Source organism: Mustelus asterias, chromosome 19 (genome assembly GCF_964213995.1).
Source record: "Mustelus asterias chromosome 19, sMusAst1.hap1.1, whole genome shotgun sequence".
Taxonomy (NCBI): domain Eukaryota; kingdom Metazoa; phylum Chordata; class Chondrichthyes; order Carcharhiniformes; family Triakidae; genus Mustelus; species Mustelus asterias.
The window spans coordinates 40,172,134-40,188,534 of NC_135819.1; the positions used below are offsets into that span (position 1 = coordinate 40,172,134).

General features: G+C 44.2%; 1 protein-coding gene across 1 annotated transcript in view; it reads left to right on the top strand.

Annotated features, from left to right (window-relative positions):
* LOC144507607 (anoctamin-1-like) overlaps positions 1 to 16,401 on the top strand; it is a 145,891-nt gene that overhangs the window by 45,764 nt on the left and 83,726 nt on the right. The window contains exons 6-10 of the mRNA XM_078234761.1: positions 5,408 to 5,556; positions 7,722 to 7,776; positions 8,946 to 8,997; positions 13,554 to 13,609; positions 15,397 to 15,438. Of these exons, the coding sequence (XP_078090887.1) occupies positions 5,408 to 5,556; positions 7,722 to 7,776; positions 8,946 to 8,997; positions 13,554 to 13,609; positions 15,397 to 15,438 (354 nt within the window). The remainder of the gene's footprint in view (positions 1 to 5,407; positions 5,557 to 7,721; positions 7,777 to 8,945; positions 8,998 to 13,553; positions 13,610 to 15,396; positions 15,439 to 16,401) is intronic.

Below are 16,401 nucleotides of genomic sequence, written 5' to 3' on the forward strand. Positions count from 1 at the left end.
GCCGGATCATCGACACAGATGCCATCATCTCACGTGAGAACACCATCCACCAGGTACACGGTACATACTCTTGCAACTCGGCCAACGTTGTCTACCTGATACGCTGCAAGAAAGGATGTCCCGAGGCATGGTACATTGGGGAAACTATGCAGACGCTGCGACAACGGATGAATGAACACCGCTCGACAATCACCAGGCAAGACTGTTCTCTTCCTGTTGGGGAGCACTTCAGCGGTCACGGGCATTCGGCCTCTGATATTCGGGTAAGCGTTCTCCAAGGCGGCCTTCGCGACACACGACAGCGCAGAGTCGCGGAGCAGAAACTGATAGCCAGGTTCCGCACACACAAGGACGGCCTCAACCGGGATATTGGGTTTATGTCACACTATTTCACATAAATATTTCTGCTTTTTTCCTCCTGAGTCTTTATCATGCGATCCTAGAATCAGAATTTATGTCACACTATTTGTAACTCCCACAGTTGCGTGGACCTGCAGAGTTTCACTGGCTGTCTTGTCTGGAGACAATACACATCTTTTTAGCCTGTCTTGATGCTCTCTCCACTCCCATTGTTTTGTTTCTTAAAGACTGGATTAGTTGTAAGTATTCGCATTCCAACCATTATTCATGTAAATTGAGTCTGTGTCTTATAAGTTCTGTTTGTGAACAGAATTCCCACTCACCTGAAGAAGGGGCTCAGAGCCTCGAAAGCTTGTGTGGCTTCTGCTACCAAATAAACCTGTTGGACTTTAACCTGGTGTTGTTAAACTTCTTACAGTTATCTCCAAGCCACATACCATCCAGGCTTGGAAATATATCATCGCTCCTTCACTGTGACTGGGTGAAAAGCCTGACACTCCTGTCCTAATAGCACTCTCGTGGTTCAAGAGGGTGGCTCACTATTACCTCGGGAAGGCTGATAGATGCTGGCCTAACCAGTATTATCTGCTATTGTCAACAAATAATAAAAAAAAGTGCCAGGGACCTTGCAAAAGTGGAATCCATTTAATATTTGAATAAGTTGCTGCACAAGAGTGCAGAAGGGAAAACATTGCTGATTCAGATCAAACCTCTGAGTCTATTTCTATGTAGTTCACACAATGTCGGACAGATATAGTATGGCTCCTGCTCTGTCCAAGACCACAAGAAACTACAAAGGGTTGCGAACGAAGCCCAGTCCGTCACACAAACCCAGCCTCATATCCGTTGACTCTGTCTACACTTCCAGCTGCCTCGGAAAAGCAGCCAGCATAATCAAGGACCCCACACAGTCCAGACATAATCTCTTCTGTCTTCTTCCATCGGGAATAAGATACAATAGTCTGAGGTCACGTACCAACCGACTCAAGAAAGCATCTTCCCTGCTGCCGTCAGACTTTTGAATGGGCCTACCGCGTATTAATTTAATCTTTCTCAACACCCTACCTATGACACTACATTCTGTACCCTCTTCTTTTCTTCACTATGAACTGTATAGTGTGCAAGAAACAATACTTTTCACTGTTTACTAATACATGTGACAATAATAAATCAAAGCAAATCAAAATAACATTGCCTTGGTGAAATGTTGAAAAAATAGTTCTACTAGTTGTATCTGGACAGGGTGAAACTCAGCCTAATAGATCCTCAGTTTTATTTTTCGTTTAGATACCCAGATGGCAGTTACTGAACAGAGTCACAAGAGTCAGCTGAAGAACTTCCAGCAAAGTAATAAAACACTCATTAAACAAGAAAAGATTACCTATATTACATTACCCCTTCACCACAGCTACACCTTTACAGATTGGCACAGATTTATAAGGATAGCGCAAGTTATAAAACCTGTTTTATACTCTAATGTTCTCAGTATGTACATAGTCCTTTTAACCAGTAAACAAACTGTGGTTGGATGCCCCACACTCTGTAACCAATGACAAATGCCGTCCAAATAACTTTTATGGATTTGTCATTAATTCCTCCATATGCATGTCACATCGTGAACCAACTGGCCAGAAGTATGTAGCTTAGGAAGATTGTAATATTAATCCATGTGTAATGTTAATTTGATGCCTACACTGCCATTTTGGAGTTCAATGCCCCAGCTAACACCTTTTCCTTCACAGTAAGTAGTCTCACAACACCAGGTTACAGTCCAATAGGTTTATTTGGTAGCACGAGCTTTCGGAGCGCTACCCCTTCATCAGGTGAGTGAGTCTTTTTCTTAACAGTTGCTGAAGTCAGGCAGTGAGTGGACTTTGCCCAGACATCAAAGATTCTGCACGGATCCCATTTTCCTTGTAACATTGGTGCAGTAGGCTTGCATTCCCCTTGGCATGACAGGGAGAGTGAGCAGAGGTGACCATCAGGAGATTGGAAATTCTGGGCCTCTGTCGCTGTCTTTCTGTTTCTGTAGTACTGCCTGGCCAGGGGGATGTTCTTGAGTATCTGAAAGGAGAAAGACACATGGTGCCAGGCTGTGGTGAGGGGAGTGGGGGAAGCAAGAGGCATATGCTGATACCATGTGTAGCTTGTAAATCTGGACATTGTGTGATGAGGGGGAAGTGAGATGTGAGAGGGGGAATTATGTATAAAGAAACCATTGTCTTTGGTAGTTTCAATCCTGCCACTGCTCATGTTCTTAGTCTTGGTCAAACTAATAATGCTGAGCATCACCTTCTCCATGGAAACAAAGGACGTACATCCATGCTTGTCCCTTGACAATTAGATTCTTCTGTCTAATTATCTACTAATTTTCCTGCAAGAGAGATTAGCGTGTCAGTTAGTGTGATGAAATGTGTTTGGATGTTGTGACTGTCAAGGCTGAATAGCTGGCAACGTGTGCAAGAGGGGAGATGTGGGTGTGAGGCTTCCAACAGTACTAAGTGTGAGGTGAAGCTATGAATGTTAGGTACGAGTCCTAATCAATAGAGATTGTCGGTAGGTAGGGTTGTAGTGAATTGAGCAGTGTCTGAGGCTGGTGGATCTGGTGGTAATATGTGGCATTTGAAGATGCCTACATTGAAAAAAAAAGTTTATTTATTGGTCACAAGTAAGGCTTACATTAACACTGCAATGAAGTTACTGTGAAAATCCCCTAGTCGCCACACTCCGGCACCTAATCAGATACACTGAAGGAGAACTAAGCATAGCCAATGCACCTAACCTGCACATCTTTGGACTGTGGGAGGAAACCGGAGCACCCGGAGGAAACCCACGCAGACACGGGGAGAACGTGCAAACTCCACACAGACAATCACCCAAAGCAGGAATCAAACCCATGTCCCTGGTGCTGTGTGTCAGCAGTGCTAACCACTGTGCCACTGTGCCGCCCATTGGTCAATTGTCCTTGACCAATTGTGTATGGTCATTGAACTCCTAGGGACATTGCAACCAGATTCTGAAGGTTAGACTTCTGGCATTGACTGCAATGACTGTCTGGCTTCGCTGCCTCTGCAGTGTTTGCCTGAAAAGCCTCTTGGGCTCCTGTGGATAAAGGGCCTCACTCCTTTCCTCCACAAAGGCCTCCAGCAGGAAGTCTCAGAACTGTGGAGTTCGCCTGTCCCCCACTTGAACCGTTAACCATTCTTCCTCCAGTTCATAGTCTCTTCCCCCAGTGACATTTAGAGTGCACCTCCCCTTCAAGTGGTGAAGTCTGACTTTAAACCATGCAGCCATGCTTTAAGTGGGGCTAAGTTTATTTTTTTTAAAGTTTATTTATAAGTGTCACAAGGAGGCTGACATTAACACTGCAATAAAGTTACCTTGAAAATCCCCTAGTTGCCACACTCTGGCACCTGTTCGGGTATACTGAGGGAGAAATTAGCATGGCCAATGTACCCAACCAGCACGTCTTTCAGACTGTGGGTGGAAATCGGAACACCTGGAGGAAACTCAGGCAGACACGGGGAGAACGTGCAACTCTACACAGACTGTGACCCAAGCCAGGAATCGAACCCGGGTCCCTGGCACTGTGAGGCAGCAGTGCTAACCATCGTGCAACTAGCAAACCTGGGTGCCTGATGAGGGGTGAACCCACTTAGCAGTATGTTTATCACTGGACTGCAGTCATTTAAATTGTCGATGGTAGTCATGATGTGGAGATGCCGGGGCATTAGCATGAAGCACACGGTTTGTGTGCTGGCTGCTGGGGTACTGGTTTATCAAGCATCGCAATCGCAATGCCTGTTATAAGAGGCTATCCAGTTTTGTCCCCTTTAACCTGGGCTAATTGACAAAGTGGCTTTCTCTGCTTCTGTACTTTCTTGTGTATTCTTCCTCCCAATTCTACTTCATCGTGCTGTTTGACTTGTTATAGATCAAATGTAGAATTAGATAAACAGATTCAAAGCAAGTAATTTGAACAGAATAAAATTACAAAAGGAACTTTTAAGATCAAGCTTTTGGAATAATGTTATTTTAATGTAAAGGCTGGTCTCGAAATTCTTGGCAGCCTTGCCAACAGGATCATGGATGGTGGAACAGGAGCAATACTGAATTATTTACACATTGATATTGGATACTGTGTGATATTGGATTAAATTGATCAGTTAGTGGGAATTGAGATTTAAAGAATGATTTGGGGCTCTGATTCTATGCTGTAATACCCAATATGTGCCCTTACCATAAGTGACCCTGTGTTGGAGGTATTTGTGTGGCTGAATCATATGATTGATGAAACATCCCGTACCAAAGAATTTAGATTGACAGCAAGATATACCCTTATTTGAAATGGCATCATATGTTTCTTATATTTTTCCTGAGTTAATGACAAAATTGACTACCTAAGGATTTCCAGTAATCTTGGTCATCTACTTAAATCCACTTGGATTAAATGCTACAGTCACTCACTGGTAAAGCTTAATTTTGGTATACTTTATTATTTCCTGTCAGTATTCTCTTTGAGATATGCAATTCCATCAAAATGCCTAGTTGGTGCTTTAATTTACCAGATATACATTTTTCTCCACCCAGAGAGTGGTAAATGTGTGGAATTCCCTACCACAGAATGTAGTTGAGGCCAAAACGTTGTGCGAATTCAAGAAGAAATTAGATATAGCTCTTGGGGCTAAAGGGATCAAGGGATATGGGAAGGAAGGTGGAATCAGGATATTGAATTTGATGATCAACCATGATCATAATGAATGGAGGAGCTTCTAGTTTCTGTACATGTTTCTATGTCAAGTAAAATTTCCAGTTTGGGAGAGGTTTGTCCATATTTCTAATCATGCTATTAAAGGGGGTTGCAGGGAGCAGGGTGAAAAAAATTAAAATAAAATAAAATTATATGAAGATTTATTTTCATAATAGACTATTCGAAAGTGTTAAGTAAAGAAAAAGCTCTTCATTCTCTTTGGAAAGCAATGACGATTTTGGATGTTCCCACTTGGCTGACGTTCATTTGAGCATTCAAGCTTTCATTCTTTCTCAGGCTCTTGAAATCAAACAGGAGGAAGGAATCACAGCAAAAGTGAACGCAATCTTGCAAAAGTTCACCAAGCCTTTACAGCCTAAGGTTGGACGGATGTCCCAGACAGACAAACACTTGTCACATCCCTTTTCCAGGGACAAGATACATTTGTGAGTAATTCACACAGAAAGGCATCGGGGAGGGGAGAGGGAGGGGGGATTTTCTGCTCCCGTTTTCGGGGGCTTGGGATGGGTGGCGGGGGTAGACAACCCTATGGGAGTCTCAAAATGGGTTTGATGTTGGTGGGATTTCCCATTGCGATTGTCCCCTCACCCCAATGATGACATAACAACTGTCCAGATGCTCAATGTGGGGGTCACCATTTGAATATATTTAGATATCACTATCAGGCCTTTACACCTGATGGTCGCCACCACCCATCCCCCACTCTCCCGTTAAATTGTCCATTCATTCCGCCAACATGCATCATGACAGCTTCCCCATGATGTGCACCAGGTGAGCAGAACTTGCCGGAGGCACGCACAGGCGAGTACAGCCCCTGAGTGGGAGAGGATCATGCCCAGACTGTGCCTTGGTGAGGGGGCAGTGCCAGGGAAGTGTGCTGTGTAGCAGAGTGGGGATTGGTGTTCTGTCAGTAGGGTGCAGCTTCATTGGGTGGGGTTCCATGTCCATTGTGGGAGGGGACGGGGGACGGGGGACGGGGGACGGGGGGTGGGGGACGGGGGTGGGGGGGAGAGGTTCCTTGGTGGGGGGGTGGGTTCTATGTTTCCATGTCTGTCTGAGGGGGGGTGGTGGTTTGTGGCGATTAAACTTGTTTCTGTAGAAAACAATGGGGTTTCATTGAATCTAAGGCAAAATGGGTTTAATTTGATATGTAGAAAATGGAATAGAATCGAGCAACCATAAAACTTTACAGCACATTCCTGAGGTGCTTTTCGAAAGCACTCTCCTCCTTGTCCCACTCCCTCTCCACATACATTTTTTCCTTTTTCAAATATTTATCCGGTTCAAATGACAATGGGGGTGATCTTGAACTCCCACTCTCCGTCCGCAGGAATGGTGGCAGATGCTGAAGATCCAGCAAACGCTGAAATCAGGAATCTTGCCGGCGAGATTGTGATCTCCAATTTTCGCCGCCCTTTGCCAGCGATGTAACCTCATTTTAATATATTTTAATAAATTTAAATATTATTAAAGTCTCCCCCTTACCCTATTTTCCCCCCAGACGTACTTTCAAATCTCGCTGATGTGACTTCACATCGGCGTGGTTTACAACAACTTGATGTGAATCTGTCATGGGGATCCCTCGAGGGTGTAAAGGTGAGTTTAGGCCCCTGGGGGAAGAGGGGCATAGCCAGGGGCAGTGCCAGGATGGACCCTAGTGAGAGCCTCATGAGGCGGTGGGGGGGGCTCAGGACTCATGTATTTGTGGTGCGGAGGACGAAGCGGATGTAGGAGCTGGGGATGCCGGCAATGGCTGTTTTCGGTGGGGGAATGACACATGCTAGCTCTGATTGCGGGACACACACACATGCCAGCTCTAATTGCTGGGGGGGTGGACGGGGGGGTGGACGGTGGGGGGGGAGGGGGGGTTGGACACATGCTGGCTCTGATTGTGGGGTGCAGGTTGGGAATGTGGAAGACGCCCCCTGAGACCTTTGTGGTGGGGTGCAGGGGAGGTTACTTTTTGCTTTGATTAAGGCCCTGATCTCAGTGCAGCCAGTGCTGCTGGGTTTAGGCCCCGACTCTCAATATGACGATCTGTTTTTTTTTGACAAAGCACCATAAGATCTGGAGACAAAATCGGCCAGAAACACAACACTTTTCAGTCAGACCTTAACACTTTGAGCAGGGTTGTCCAGCTGCGCTCGCCCCAAGACCAGAAAATCCCACCCGAGGTCAACGGACCTTTGCATGGTCCATCTCCCTTCCCCCCCCACCCCCCACAACATCTGCTATGATTCCCGTGGTGCGCGGGATGGGAAAATTCCGCCCTTTGCCATTTCTGGGAAGATTCCGCCCAATAATGTAGAAAATATTGCGAGGCAATTCGTACAGGTGAGATGAACTGAAAGTCAAAGCTAAAATAGAAGCAATGAAAGAGTGCGCAGCGGATCTTGGTCTAAGGGCTGGTCGAAAAGAATTTTGTAGGAGAGGTTTCGGGGTTTAAGCAGGGGTTTCTAGAGAGTTTGCCTGAAGTGAAGTGGGTGGGGTTGTGTGGGGAAGGGACATCTGGTGGCGGGTGGTGGTGAAGCAAAGTGTAGGAGGATGGGGGAGAGCACAAACAATTAACCCTGTCTCTGTTTTTTTACAGGTACAACATAACGAATAAGGAAACCTTTTTCAACAATGCAACCCGCAGTCGAATAGTAAGTCAGACTGTAAGGAGTGGGACCACCTTTAATTACTTTTACCATGAGAGCACCTACAGATGTGCCATCATGATACTCAGTTGAGGCAGCCACATGGTATTCTAAAAACAAGAGACCAGTACGATGGTGCACGACTTTATAGCCAGAAATTGGTACACCTTGCACTTGTTAAAGCCCAAAAAAATCAAATGGGGCACATACGAATTTCTATCCCAGCGTATAAGTATTTGTTGCTGAAAATGACTCGATAAAAGTGCCAGAATAATGGGCAGGCCCAACATGTAACTTGAGTTTGACATGCCTAATAGTGGTTTCCTCAGCTCCCATAGGTTTAACATTGGGAACGTTCTTCTTCCTTCTTCCCTGTTCTAATTTTGCTGAAATCCTACGTACAATTCTGCCAAATTAGTGATCAAGAATGGATTTTCTTTTTCGGGACCTTTAAGAACAAAATCATGGTAATTAGTAAATAAAAGCTGATGAAAAGGTACAATTTATTTCGAGATTATTTAAACAAGTTTAACCCCTCCCCAGCCTGCTCATCCATTGTACTGCAAACATCCTGTTAAAAAAGCTGCACAAAGTCTATTTCTCTTTAAGAGTTTCTTTGCACGCTAAGGTTCTCTGTGTAAATGACAAATGGACTTTCAAGGGAAAATATGCAATACCCTGGAATTTGCACCTACTATTTATTTACATGTACGTCCTCTGCATTCTGGAGTCAGACATGTAAATGGATTTAGGTCTCAAATTCCTGCGGCCCAAGGGTGGTTTGAGGTCCATGGATAGCAGTTTGGTATTAGAATGTAACCGGTGACAACTTTGTATTGGATGTAATGTGACCAATGTTAACAAGCTGTAAGTGTCCGCTGACCAAGTAACCATGGAACCAATTACAGAATGATGTAATAATCAGCTGACCAGCTGACTCACTATAAATAAGAACCTGTTTGTAATTGTGGGGAGCTTGGAGTGGCCCAGGACGAGGCCCCAAGTTTGGAGGAATGAAGTTTCTTTATTAAACTCTTTCTTTGATTTAAAAGTTGGAGTATGTTTTGTTACATTTTTATTGTCTGCATTTGAAGAGTTCCTCCTGAAGTAACATTTGGGACTACTAGATGTAGTTCTGATTGTGCCATCTAACTTTTGTTTAAAATTCTTTGCAGGTTTTTGAAATTCTAAAACGAACATATTGTTTGACAGATGGATACAAGATGGGTAAGATCACGTCACGAGACAATACAGTGTCGTTCAAGGTGGTTTCAAAACAATTTTTAAAGTAGTAATAGAAATGTAACACTGCGACCTTTTGGGTTGTCATCTTCTTATTTCACGTATTGATTATTAATGTTAAAACTCTGCCTGGCTCTGCTGCTACAGGAGGGTTTTGGGAAAGGTGATTTTAAAAATGCTTCGATTTAGTTAATGGGCGCTCCCAAGGGACTCGATTCACAGAACAGCAGAGCTGGAAACTGTAGATTCGAATTCCGATGAAGAGTCCGAACTCGAGTGGTTTAGACAATGACAGTGGTTTAAGGGGGAGATGATAGCCCTGGCAGTTAAAATCCAGCTTGGGATTCTTACCCATCAACAGCCAACACCCATCCTGCAGTTTTCAGGAATTAGCTGAGTAGATGGCAATAAAGCATGCCAAATACTGGCGAGGCTTATTTCATTTATTTTCTTCCTTCAGGTCACTGTAATTAGGTCACTGGGCAGCACGGTAGCACAGTGGTTAGCACTGCTGCTTCACAGCTCCAGGGACCTGGGTTCGATTCCCGACTTGGGTCACTGTCTTTGTGGAGTTTGCACATTCTCCTCGTGTCTGCATGGGTTTCCTCCGGGTGCTCCGGTTTCCTCCCACAGTCCAAAGATGTGCAGGTTAGGTTGATTGGCCATGCTAAAATTGCCCCTTAGTGTCCTGGGATGCGTAGATTAGAGGGATTAGTGGGTAAACTATGTAGGGATATGGGGGTAGGGCCTGGGTGGGATTGTGGTCGGTGCAGACTCGATGGGCCGAATGGCCTCTTTCTGTACTGTAGGGTTTCTATGATGATTTCCATGATTTTGTTTAACCTTTATTTAGCCAAGTAAGTCAAATTTTCATTTACAATAACAACCTGGCTGAGAGGCTAATGTCGCAGCAACAGAAATTACAACAATACAATTCATTTAAACACTAAAAACAATAAAATATAAGTTTTCTTATTCATTCATGGGACATGGGTGTCGCTGGCTGGGCCAGCATTTAGTGTCCATCCCAAAGGGGAGTTAAGAGTCAACCACATTACCGTAGCTCTGGAGTCACATGTCGGCTAGACTAGGTATGGACAGCAGATTTCCTTCCCTAAAGGACATTAGTGAACCAGATAGGTTTTTTAGGACAAATCAGCAATGGTTTCATGGTCATCATTAGACATTTAATTCCAGATTTTTATCGAATTCAAATTTCACTAACTGCCATGGTGGGATTCGAATCTGGGTTGCCAGAGCATTACCCTGGGTCTCTGGATTCCTAGTCCAGCGACAATACCGCCATGCCACGAGCAGTAAAGGAGGATCGACAGTTTAACAAGTGCACGTTTCAGTCAACGGAGCCTTAATCCTTTGGCAAAAGGCATCCACAGTAGTAAAATTAGTTGGCTTCAGCTTTAATTGGACCTTGTTCCAATCAATGGTAGCCGCAAAATGAATTGAACTACAACCAAAGACTCTCAGAGTGACTAATTTGATCAAGTCATGTCACCTCAGATTATCAGACAGTCAAATGTAACAAATTTTTCCAATAGGTGGGTGGTTTCCCCGAGCAAGGTTGGATAAATTAACAGAATAAGAAGTTTAACAACACCAGGTTAAAGTCCAATAGGTTTATTTGGTAGCAAAAGAGACAAGCTTTCGGAGCCTTAAGCTCCTTCTTCAGGTGAGTGGGAATTCTGTTCACAAACAGGGCATATAAATTAACAGAAGCCAGCGGAGTTGGCGCCTTGTGTGTGATGAGGGGCAGTTAATCAGGACGCACAGGTCACAGTGATGGGTGTGAAGAGGGTCACCAGTCACAAGTTGAATTGCAGAGTGAAGAAGGGTGTCTAACTTACCAAAGAGAGGTTTTGGAGGCCATTTTATAAATTAGGTCACTGTAATCAAAAACAGGCAGAATCTGAACGGTGGCGTATCTGGTAAAGTGCATATCGCAGGACTTATCATGATACATAAAATCAAATCTAAACTTAATCTTAGCTTGTAAATTGTCAATATGCAATTAAAAAGGCAAAGCGTGGCCCAACTTGATTCTAAGATATTTGTAAGTGGAAACTTGCTTAAGTTCAGAGTTATCAAACATTAAAATGTTGTAGTCATGTGTGGAGTAATACCTTTCCCTATTTAACAACAAAAGCTTGGTTTTAGTCGCGTACAGCTGACTGGGTTCTGGTTACATTATTGGCTACCAACTGCCATTTTAACAAGTGGCCTGTGTGGGAATCAGATCCAAAGAGGAACCACGTGTTTCACTTGCCTCGAGAGACCCGTGAGGAGCAGAAGCACTTATCCAGCACCACAGGAACGTTTAGACCTCCCCTGCTTTCCCATCCACTAGACCCTCCTTAATGGGTGGCACGGTGGCACAGCGGTTAGCGCTGCTGCCTCACAGCTCCAGGGACTCAGGTTCAATTCCGGCCTCAGGTGACTGTGTGGAGTTTGCACGTTCTCCCCATGCCTGCGTGGGTTTCCTCCGGGTGCTCTGGTTTCTTCCCATAGTCGAAATATGTGCGGGTTAAGTTGATTGGCTGTACTAAATTGCCCCTTAGTGTTGGGGGATTAGCAGAGTAAATAAGTGGGGTTATGGGGATAGGGTCTGGGTGGGCTTGTTGTCAGTGCAGACTTGATGGGCCAAATTGTCTCCTTCTGGACTGTAGGGATTCCATGATTCTATGAAAACCTTCTTGCACGATTGATCTACAGTATGACATACATTTCTTTGGATCCGATTGCCAATCAGTTTCTGTCCAGCAATCCGCCCCCACCCACTGACTGCTGGGAAACTGACAACTGGGACACTGGAGTTAAATTTGCCCAGGGCTCACACTATCAAGCTCAGGCTGTTTCGACACTTGCCTCCATTCCTGTCTGTCTGATTTCCAGCCCAATTTAAAAGCAGGGTTTTACTTTAGAAATTCATGGAACATTCCTGTTTTCATCAAAATGACAGTGGGAGATTGTGGAACTCACATAAAGTTTATTTATTTTAAAGTTTATTTATTAGTCACAAGTAAGGCTTACATTAACACTGCAATGAAGCTACTGTGAAATTCCCCTAGTCGCCACACTCCGGCGCCTGTTCGGGTCAGTGCACCTAAGCAGCACATCTTTCAGACATGGAAATCCTAATCCAGTAAAGGGGTGGCATAGTGGTTAGTACTGCTGTTTTGCATGTTTTGTATAAGCACCTTTTGGTGAGGCACACATTACCATCCAGTTCAATTAAAGAATGTATTCCCGAAAGCGTAAATAGTTGTTAGTTTTAAAGCTAGCCTTGGGGACAGCAGAAATCTATATATATCCTACACATTTTTGGACACTAAGGGGCAATTTAGCATGGCCAATCCTCCCAACCTGAACCATCTTTGGACACTAAGGGAAAATTAAGCATGGCCAATCCATCTAACCTGTATATCTTTGGACTGAAGATGTAAACTGGAGCACCCGGAGGAGACCCATGCAGACACGGGGAAAACATACAAACTCCATATAGACAGTCACCCAAGGCTGGAATTGAACCTGGGCCCCTGAGCGCTGAGAGGCAGCAGGGCTAACACTGTGCCACAATGCTGCCCTTTAACAGCAACAGTAGTCATACACAATGGAATTTCACCCATTAATGTTTGCAGAATGTAATTTCAAATCCCTTGTGTCTTAAGACTGCAGCTGTAAGTCAAAGACCAATATCTGTGGAATGTGGAACACAGCTAGCAGTCTGGAGATATACAGCTGATTGGGTGTACGGTGGTGCAGTGGTTAGCACGCTGCCTCACAGTGCCAGAGACCCGGATTCAGTTCCGGGCTTGGGTCACTGTCTGTGTGGAGTCTGCACGTTTTCCCCGTGTCTGCGTGGATTTCCTCCGGGTGCTCCAGTTTCCTCCCACAGTCCGAAAGACGTGCTGGTTAGGTGCATTGACCATGCTAAATTCTCCCTCTGTGTGCCCAAACAGGTGCTGGAGTGTGGCAACTCGGGAATTTTCACAGTAACTTCATTGTGGCGTTAATGTATGCCTACTTAACACAATAATAAATAAATGTAAACTTAAAAACTTAGATTAGCCACCAATGATGCCTGTACTTTGGGGCCTGGATACATTGCTCTGTTTCCAGTTGGCTAATTGTCAGTGCTGGAAGGGGAGAGGTCTACAGTTCACTTCCTTCTAACATTGAAACTATTATTGGGAATTGTTTTAAGTTCTAGCAGGTCCTGTGGACACCTGAGACATTTTTAGAAAATAGCTTCACACATGCTGGACTCCTACCGCAAGTCGTAGCGCAGTCTTTGTATCCACCCTATGGTTCTAGGTTGGAGATATTAATGAGTCCTAACTGTGATTATTGTAGACTGTGATGCTGATCAAGCCTTCACTTGGGATTACTATGGTAAGCTGGGACACTGGTAAATCTTTGACTGGAAGCTATGCTTGCAAGATGAGATACTGCTGAGTTGTTGACTCCATTACAGGCTTGAACATGGTGGCAATTTTCCTGGTTCTAACTGTAAATTTGTTTTCCAGGTATCACCACTTTATTGGCAAATGGAATTTATGAATCGTTTTATCCTCTTCATGATGTAAGTATGATATTTACTACAGTACATTGTTTTCTAAAGGGGATAATGTAGAAATGCACAACAATCTGTGGCTTGGTGTCAGAGCATTGAATTGATCCAGTGAGTGATGGAACATCATTAAAGGCAAACAGTGAATGGAAACAAGCAAGGGGACAAGATTAAGAGATATTTAGATGCAAGTCGAAGAATGGAAAAGTGGTGATTAGGGAGCAACCACTGTGTCTTTATTTCTTTACAGTTAGTATTTTAAAATCAGAAATCTGAAGAGAATTGAAACAAAAATTGGGAATATTATAATGTAGCCAATGGTAACATGGAAATCTGTAATAATGTAACCAATGAGAATATGCTGTGAGGGTCAGCTGACCTAGTAGATAATGCAACCAATGGCAAAAGAATGTGGTGGTCAGCTGACCAGCTGACTCGGTATAAATAGAAAGCAGATGGGGATTGAGGGGAGCTTGTGTGGCTCAGGGTGTTATGAAGTTTCTTTATTAAACTGTGTTTTTTGATTTACTTTGTGAAGTTAGTTCATTTATTGCTTGCAACTGGAGTACCCTTACTGCTGGATGAACAGAGAGGGATGTAAAATAGGCCGTCAACCTGATATCACCCATTTCACATTATCAGCTATGGCCATAATAATTCTCAGAGAGTCCAAATTAAGGACTGGACCTTGGCAGAGAAACCTGGGAACTAATTCTGAAGTGTTGCATGATGCTTGGAGAGCTGAAAAGCTAAGAAGATAAAATTGTTTTGAAAAGGGAAAAACAAGTACAGCAAGTAACAAATGTTTATCAGGGCCAGTATAATTATATCACTCATGTTACACAATATATTTAATGGCCAGGATTCTGTTGGACCCAAAGGGGGTCACATCCACTGATTAGAGAATCATTGGAGAATCCCCTCTGTAGGGGAGGGGAGGCCTGAAAGAATCAAGTGCCCTCCAGGCACTTAACTAGTCACCTTTGGGCAGCCTGTGATTGAGGTCCCCAGTGGCAGAAGTCCTAAATATGAAGCTGGCAGCTCTTCATGCCAACAGGAGGGGTGGCAGCTGGAGCCAACACCCACTCGAGGTCCAGGATCATCGTGGGGCCCCAGACCAATAGTGAGTAAGCTGGGATGGGAATCATGGGGGGGGGGGGGGGGGGGGGGGGAGGTAGGGCAGTGACTTTCGTTGGTAGCCAACGCCCCCATCTTTTCCTGGTGATAGGTCCTTCAATCTGGTACAGATTCATCCACCTCCCTGGGTGGTCACTGGCAAAACTGGGAAGCCTTCTTCTGAGGCCCATGAAAAGACATGCAACCACCATTTGATCCCTGAGCCACCATTAAATGGTAGTGGGCTCGTGGATCATGGGTGTCAATTGACTCATTGGTGAGTTTAATAGGCATTTTGTCGCTGGTGGCCAGGAATTGTGCATCAGCCTGTTGTGCCCTCAGATTTTATCAGTGCTGTTTTTGTCACCAAGGGGGAGACAGAAGTAGAACCTCTCTGTGATGACTTGGGCCCATCTACCATGTTCCCCATCACGATGGTCTGCACTAAATTCAATCCAATATTTGGATGTGAAAATCATTAGTGAATGTGAGACTTACTACCAGAAGGAGCATGCAAGGTGAATGTCATAAATGAATTTGAGTGGAAAGGGGGGAAATCATAGAGGGTTCTGCTGATGGGGTTAGTTGAAGAGGAGTGGGAAGAGGGTTATATGGAGCATTTGGGCTGAATGGTCTATGCTGGACATTCTCTGTGATTTCATATAATATTTGTTTTATTAAAGGGTGATTGTGAAGACACTGATCCAGAAGAGAACGAACGCAAGGTAGGGTAGTCAATAAATGTATTTAGTCATCATAACATCTCTCTCTTTGAGTGTTTTCAAAGGTGCAGGTGCAAACATACCGACAATATTTGAATTATTCTGTGCAGCACTGTGCTTTAGGATTCTGTGCAAGTATTTGAGCATGTGGCAAAAGGAGATGTCAGAATTATCAAAATTGTCCTACTTTTCACTATCTCTGATGCCTAATTTTCGTCAGTTTTGATTTTACTTTTGTTCTGAGAATATTTTAAGAAAATCTATTTCATGAATTGAAAACTATCAAATTCTCCTGAAATGGTCAATAATTGTATGGAAAATACATGGGGGTGTTTAACTTGGAATCCTTCCTTCCTCATTTTCTTCTCTGAACACTGGGTATTTTACTAATTTTTAGGAATTGTCAGGAAAATCTTGTGTCATTCGCTTATCATTTTGATGCTTTCCCATATTTTATATGGGAGTTTCTAACCCACGTCAAAGATGTTATCAAGAATGTGTATCTAACACAGCCAGTATTATGGCTCTCTGGCACATCTTTCTGGGTAAGATGCTTTTTAGGAGCATCAGTGCAGACTCGATGAACTGAATGGACTCCTTCTGCACTGTAGGGATTCTATGGGGCGGCACGGTGGCACAGTGGTTAGCACTGCTGCCTCACAGCGCCAGGGACCTGGGCTCAATTCTGGGCTTGGGTCACTATCTGTGCAGATTCTGCATGTTCTCCCTGTTTCTGCGTGGGTTTCCTCCGGGTGCTCCGATTTCCACCTACAGTCCGAAAGACATGCTGATTAGGTGCATTGGCTGTGCTAAATTCCCCCTCAGTTACCCGAACAGGCGCCGGAGTGTGGTGACTAGGGTATTTTACAGTAACTTCAGAGCAGTGTTAATGTAAGACTACTTGTGACTAATAAATAAACTTTAAAACTATGGTTACTGTAACAGCTGATCCATGAATGGGCAACT